General features: G+C 40.1%; 1 protein-coding gene across 1 annotated transcript in view; it reads right to left on the bottom strand.

Annotated features, from left to right (window-relative positions):
• Positions 1–1,313: 1,313 nt before the first annotated feature.
• The window catches only part of LOC132823632 (aminopeptidase Q-like), a 133,187-nt gene continuing 126,843 nt past the window's right edge, over positions 1,314–7,657 (bottom strand). Inside the window, exons 18-20 of the mRNA XM_060837571.1 lie at positions 4,090–4,230; positions 2,687–2,765; positions 1,314–1,466 (exon numbers count right to left, since the gene is read on the bottom strand). Coding sequence (XP_060693554.1) covers positions 1,314–1,466; positions 2,687–2,765; positions 4,090–4,230 — 373 coding nt within the window. The remainder of the gene's footprint in view (positions 1,467–2,686; positions 2,766–4,089; positions 4,231–7,657) is intronic.

The raw sequence follows: 7,657 nt of genomic DNA, 5'->3' as shown, positions 1-7,657 counted from the left end.
GGTTCTACAATGTACAGGATGTCCTTGTGGTTGAATCAGGTATCTCCTTTGCATCTACAAAGGCATTTAAACCCTTTAAAAGGCCAGTGATCTACTTGATGGTGGTCCTTGTAGTCATACAGTAGAAGTTTTACATGTCCCCTGCTCTTGTTTTGGGGTTGTACACAGGGGTCAGAAGCTGTTACTTCAGGGAATAATCCTTGTGCCCTAGAATCCACTACAAAGGCATGGTGACCAGAACAACTGACACATTTGGAATATGCATAATCTGCCACAATGGTCACAAATCCTTTGAGGGATTGGAACACTTTCCTGTTCACAGATTCTGAGGCAGCTTTGCTGGACATATGCATACAGCCAATGACTTGTTGCATGTGAGGAAGTTTAGCCAAGGCCCCAAAGCAACTACTGCCTCAGCTCGACTGATCCCATTGATTGTGAACCGGATATAAGGGCCAGCCCTTACAGCATATAACCTTTTTGCAGCAAAGGAATGCTAATTGAAGGAGGCCACATGGTATCAGGAATGAATCACAAGCAATATCTTTTGAGTACAAACATCATCTTTAAAGCTACAGGCGCTGGATGTCCATCACTTCCCATTGGCATCGACCCCTCCAGCATATGGCATTTGTACTCAGGCATCTCCATTAAGCTTAGCCTTTGATAGTATATACCTTGAATGGAGAGCCTTTGTTGTGATCACAAAACTGCCACATTGCCCCCATGAACACTCCTCTTCCATGTCTGATAACTTCCTCAAATTCCTCAACTGCTGCACAGATAGCTCCAAGCAATTGGAAAATGCAGTAAAATGGTTGTCAGTTGGTTGTTCAACAACTTGAATCAACTAACTGCCAGTGATCTGTCAACTACTGATGCTTCCTGCTGTCTGCATCTGGTGACATTGGTTGAAGGTGGGAAGACATCAAGAAGCTGACCTAATGCAGCCACATTCCATGTACAAAACCATCTCTATTCCTACCTCTCCAGGGCCAAATGACGTTCTTGCCAGTTTGTTTTTGTTTATTAAAATGAAGTTGTATATGCTGGTGAACGTGTTAAAATTTAGCTTTTATATCTGGAAGAAAGGTTAAGTGCATCTTCTGCTCTCAACTAACACCAGAATTGTGCAATAGCCTAACATGAAAGGTGATTGAAGCCATCAGTACAAGTGAGTTAAACAGACTTTTGGAGAAAGAAAATGCGAAGGGCATATTACAAATTAGGTACTTAGGATTGATTCATGAGAAAACGATTGTCTTGTTTTGACTCTATGGACCTTTAAAATGTTCCTGAATTTTAGTACTGATTCAGTTTGCAGGTATGTGTTCGCTTAACCAATTGTGAACTTCAGTATGAATTTTTTTATTCCAGTTCAAAAGATCCCGTGAGTCAGTGATGAGCCGTTGAACGGCATATGCCCAGTCTTCTTCATCAATGGTACTGTTCAGGAATAGTTCAAACTATAAAAAAAAAATGAATTTAGGAATAATAGCCATAGAGATATTGTACAAATAATAGAATATTAATGATTACTGTTTTGTTTCGGATTTCTTGACAAAATATATGCTAGTTGGTATGAAGTAGATTTTTCCACCCTGCTGTACACTGGGCCATCTTGGCAAAGACAATGTTTTTCCTACCTTAAGGGTTCTACTCAGCTCTATTCATCTGTTCCTGAAACCCTCACTCCAAGCCTATCTCACCTTCAAATATATCTATTGTACTACTCTTCTGGTCATCTCCCATCCACCACTCCCACTGTAAAATTTCTGATCCTCTAAACCTGCATTGCTTGGTTCCTCTGCAGGATTGTCCCAGTTGCTCAACACCTGTATTTTTGCCAACTTGTTTCCCAATAGGGAACATAGGGAACATGGAACAATACAGCGCAGAACAGGCCCTTCAGCCCTCGATGTTGCACTGACCTGTGAACCAATCTAAGCCCACCCCCCTACACTATCCCATCATCATCCATATGCTTATCCAAGGATTGTTTAAATCTTCCTAATGGGCTGAGTTAACTACATTGGCAGGCAGGCTAGTCCATACCCGTACCACTCTGTGAGTAATAAATACATCCTCATGATTAAATTCATAAAGAGGTCCATTCCTCCCTCCATCTGTAGCCCCCTCCAGTCCTACACAATCTTGCTATGCTTAGGTTAAGGTTTTACTGGATTTAAGATGATGACGACACTGGGTGGCTCTTTGCGAACTCTACACAGTTTAGAAGAGTTCATACCTCAATTTCAGTATGACATAGAACATAGAACATAGAACAATACAGCACAGAACAGGCCCTTCGGCCCACGATGTTGTGCTGAACATTTGTCCTAACTTAAGCACCTATCCATGTACCTATCCATCTCTAATTTGAAATTTAATGTTGATCATGTTTTTGCACCTCCTGTATAGCCGTTCCTTGTATGTGTCACTCTGTCTAAACACCCTATAATCTGTATGCCCTTGTATGCTATGATATACCTGTACTGCAAGCAAAACAAAACTTTTCACTGCACTTAGGTACACGTGACAACAATAAATCAAATAAAACTGTCATATTTTGGCTTTGTTATTAATTGTTCTTTTAAGAGCCATTTAAGCTATCTTAAAATATGATATTCAATAGTAGCAATAGGACAGCATTTATATTTACAAAGCTTATAGTAAATGTTCATACCTCTTGTAATCCAAAATCAGTTAGGAGCCCTTCACTAACTGTATCAAGTAAAGTCATCAGTTCAATGTGATGAGTAGAGCTAAAATAAGAACAAAGGTAATTTGAAATATAAATATAATGATAATTGTATGTAAAGAATATTATTAGTTCATCTTGCCTCACTTTGTAATATTCTTGCACTGGAATCAGAAGGTTGTGCCTCCAAATCTCACCCAGGACTTTAATACATAATGTAGACTCATGCTTCAAAGTAATACTGAGGGACTATTGTATTGCTGGAAGTGCTGCATTCTGCAACAGACATTGAGATGTTGCTAAATGGGCAGAAAAGCTCCCATACACTATTTGAAGGGGTGCAGGGAGACTTTCTGAAACTTTGACCAGCATGTTTTCTTCTTACGCAATTTCATTAAATCAAAACTGGTCATTTGTCTCATTTTGTATTATTCAGTTGTGTGAAGCATTTTCGGACATTCTCCGGACTCAAAAAGTGTAATTTAAATTACTATAGATATCAGCTGTTCACCATCAAGACGGGGATTTGCATCCCTCTAGGACACAAGGGGCGAAAATTTCAATCTACTGTTGTGTCAGTTTTACATGTAACTAGTTTGGACAAAGGTAACTTCATGCCCACTGGTCTTGACTGTTCAGCACAAACTTGTTGACAACTCAACCTTACACGAACAAGCTTTCTCAGAGGCACCTAAGCTGGTTAATGTTAGAAATGGAAATATGTCACAATGTTTCGAAGTTTGAGCTGTGAAGACTTCAAAGAATTAACGAATGTATTCCCTTGGAAACAGTGTACAGCTCTTTCTTCTCAGCTCTTTAAATTCCTTAAGTATGATGTGACATACATTTAAAGCAACTGAAAGAAAAATTTGAGGGACTTGAGAAATTCTATTGCCCATTGAGTGCTAGTGGTCTGGAGGTTATTGCTTGAAAGGAGACTAGAGGCTGAACCCCTCATTGCATTTAAATTTTCCTGAATATGCATTTGAAATGCCATAGCCGTTATGTCCACAGACAAAGATCTAGAGAGTGGTTTATGCTGGGTAGGTCTTTCTTGGCTGACAGAAACACAATGGGCTGAATGACCTCCTCTGGTGCTGCACATTTATCTATATTTCTAAGTTTTGATATCAAAATTCTAATTCTGCACATGTCAGTGAATATCCACCATTGAGTCAATAGAGCACAGTAATGAGCATTGCTGAATCCAAAATTGGAATTTTTTTCCTGCTGAATCAATGCGAAAACAGAATTCTGAAGATTTTTTACACGTGAATGATGACTGTTAGTAATTGATGCAATCTGTAAGTAGGAAAATTCAGTTGCATTTGTTAAAATTATGTATAAAGTAATCAAAAGCAACTGACAGATAAAACTTGTTGACTTACTTAGTATTAATACTATTCCAGTTTGCTCTTAAGAAGTTCCACGCTAAAGCCCAACCAATTGGATTTTCTGCCACCGACTGATAAACTGTATATGAATGCTTCTCAGAGACTACTAACTCATCCAGAGTATAGTGTAAATATCTGCAAAAATAAAGTAACATTGATAATTATGTTTTCTATTCTTGGTGAGGCAATCAAATCTAATCTTAAGCAGTGGTCAGCAGTGATGCAGCAATTGGGGTTGAAGCCTATCATGCCTAACGGGTCTTAACCCATCACAAGGAAGAGCATGCCCAGCATGAGGGAAAGCACGCCCAGCACAGGGGAGAGTGAGGTCTCTTGAGAAAGCCCAGTTTTCACAGGCCCGTGGCTCAGGAAAAGACTTTAATGTTTGATATTTTAACTTTATTTCTTTACTTGCCTACTTTTATGCTAAGAAAACTGTAGTGCTGAGTGTTTTAACTTATTTCTTTATTTCTCTACTTCTGTAACTAAGATTTTGTGCCTTGGTCTCTGCACTAAGATGGCACCATGTGTGGTGACATTGTACACTATACTCTTGTGCCCTGTACTTGTGTACATGTGACAATAAACTTAAGCCTAACTCCAATTAAGTGACTTATGACTTGAGCTGTGTAAAGGCTCTGACACCATCCTGGCACATACAAAGGTAGAACAATAATCAAATACCTAACCTGTCATTATGCAAATTTACAAAATTTCAAAGGTTTATAGAATCTCTTTAAGATATATTATTTCCTGTGGCTTTACTCACTGATATCGAAGGCAGTAATTCCCAAATATGTTATGAAAATATTAAAATTCTATGGAATACAATACAATGCAAAATAAGTTTAAATATCAATTCATAAAAAATTCTTAAAATTTGTTATTAGGATAGGGGCATTGATCATTTTTGCCCATCCTTAATTGCCCTGGAGAAGATAGTGGTAAGCTGTGTTTTTGAACTGCTGCATTAATTGGGGTGTAGGGACATAAAAAGTGCTGTTAGAGCAGGAGTCCCAGAATTTTGATCAGCAACTGTGAAGGAATAGCAATATATTTTCAAATCAGGATGATGTCTGACTTGGAGGGAACTTGCAAGAGTTACATTTGCATGCATCTACTGCCTCTCCTTCAAGTGATCGAGGTCATGGATTTGGAAGGTGTTATCGAAGAAGCCTGAATGAGTTGCTGTTACGCATCCTGGAGATGGTAAGCACAGCTAACACTGTGCATTGGAGGTGGAGGGAGTGAGTATTGAAGTTGGTGGATGAACTACCAATCAAATAGGCTGCTTTATCCTAAATGGTGTCAAGACATTTGAGTCTTGTTGATGTTGAAATTCAAAAGGAATAATTAGATTCTCCCATTCTTTAGATGGTCATCACCTAGCATTTGTGTGGCACGACTGTTACTTGCTACTTGTCAGCCTAAGCCTGGATGTTGTCTTGCTTATTTCATATGGACATGACTGCTCCAGTATCTGAGTTCTTATGAATGTGCTGAACATTGTGCAATCATCAGTGAACATCCCCACTTCTGACCTATGGTGGATGAAAGGTCATTGATGAAGCAGCTGATGATGGACACAACCCTGAGGAACTCCTGCAGAGATGTCCTGGAGCTCAGATGGCTGATCTCTAACCACTATAATCATCTTCCTTTGTGCTAGGTATGATTCCAACCGCAGAGAGCAATCCCTGAATTCTTTTGACTCCAACATTTGATAGAACTCTTTCATGCCATACATGATCACGTGTTGTATTAATGTCAAAGACAGAGTAAAAAGTGAGGTCTGCAGATGCTGGAGATCAGAGCTGAAAATGTGTTGCTGGTTAAAGCACAGCAGGTCAGGCCGCATCCAAGGAGCAGGAGATTCGATGTTTCGGGCCAGAGCCTGATGAAGGGCTCTGGCCCGAAACGTCGAATCTCCTGCTCCTTGGATGCTGCCTGACCTGCTGTGTTTTAACCAGCAACACATTTTCAGCTTTAATGTCAAAGACAGTCACTCTCATTCCTCTTCTGGAGTTCAGCTCTTTTGTTCATGTTTGGACCAAGGCTACCATGAGCTCATGAGCTGAATGGCTCTGATGGAATGCAAGCTGAGTGTCAGTGGGCATGACATTCTTTTGCAGGTACTGCTTGATAATGCTGTGATGACATCGTACTTCATTTTGCTGGTGATTGAGAATCAGTTAATAGAGTGGCAATTGGCTGGATTGGATTTTTCCTGCATTTTGTGGGCAAGACATAACTGGGCCTTTTGCCACATTGTTGGGTAAATGCCAGGGTTGGGTCTATATTGGAACATTGACTCAGCACATTTTGCTATTTGGTGTTTCAAATATTTCTTCTTTGACCTTTGGGCTGGTGACTTGCCAACTCTGAGGGCATTTAAATGGTCATTGGATAAATACATGGATGATAATGGAATAGTATAGGTTAGATGGGATTCAGATGTGTTTCTCAGGTAAGTGCAACATCAAGAACCGAAGGACCTGTGCTGTGCTGTAATGTTCTATGTGTTGGGCTGTCTCATTGTTGAGGATGGGGATATTTATGGACCCTCTATCTTCTGTTAGTTGTTTAATTGCCCACCATCATTTATGATTGGATGTATAGGACAGCGGTGCTTAGATCTGATATGCTCATCTACACTACCAAGAATCTTACCATTAGCCCAGTATTTTGCATTCTGGTTACTCCGACCAAAGTGAATTACCTCACACTTGTCCACATTAAACTCTGTTTGCCACCTCTCAGCCCAGCCCTGCAGCTTATCTATGTCTCTCTGTAACCTACAACATCCTTCATCACTGTCCACAACTCCACCAACCTTAGTGTCGTCTGCAAATTTACTAATCCACCCTTCTACGCCCTCATCCAGTTCATTAATAAAATGACAAACAGAGTGGACCCAACACCAACCCTTGCGGTACACCACTGGTAACTAGGCTCCAGGATAAACATTTCCCATCAACCATCACCCTCTGTCTTCTTTCAACAGGTCAATTACTGATCCAAACTGCTATATCTCCCACAATCCCATTCCTCCACATTTTGTACAATAGCCTACGGTGGGGTACCCTATCGAATGCCTTGCTGAAATCCATATACACCACATCAATCGGTTTACTCTCATCTACCTGTTTGGTCACCTTCTCAAAGAACTCAATAAGGTTTGTGAGGCACAACTACCCTTCACAAAACCATGCTTACTATCCCTAATCAAATTATTCTTTTCTAGATGATTGCAAATCCTATTTCTTATAAACTTTTCCAACACTTTACCAACAACTGAAGTAAGGCTCACTGTTCTATAATTACCTGGGTTGTCTCTACTCCCCTTCTTGAACAGGGGAACCACATTTGCTATCCTCCAGTCTTCTGGCACTATTCCTGTAGACAATGATGATTTAAAGATCAATGCCAAAGGCTCAGTCAATCTCCTCCCTGGTTTCCAAAAGGATCCTAGGATAAATCCCATCCGGCCCAAGGGACTATCTATTTTCATACTCTGCAGGGTTTCTAATACCTCTTCCTTGTGAACCTCAATCACACCTAG

Source organism: Hemiscyllium ocellatum, chromosome 2, assembly GCF_020745735.1.
Source record: "Hemiscyllium ocellatum isolate sHemOce1 chromosome 2, sHemOce1.pat.X.cur, whole genome shotgun sequence".
Classification (NCBI taxonomy): Eukaryota; Metazoa; Chordata; class Chondrichthyes; order Orectolobiformes; family Hemiscylliidae; genus Hemiscyllium; species Hemiscyllium ocellatum.
This window is presented reverse-complemented; position numbering and strand designations above follow the sequence as displayed.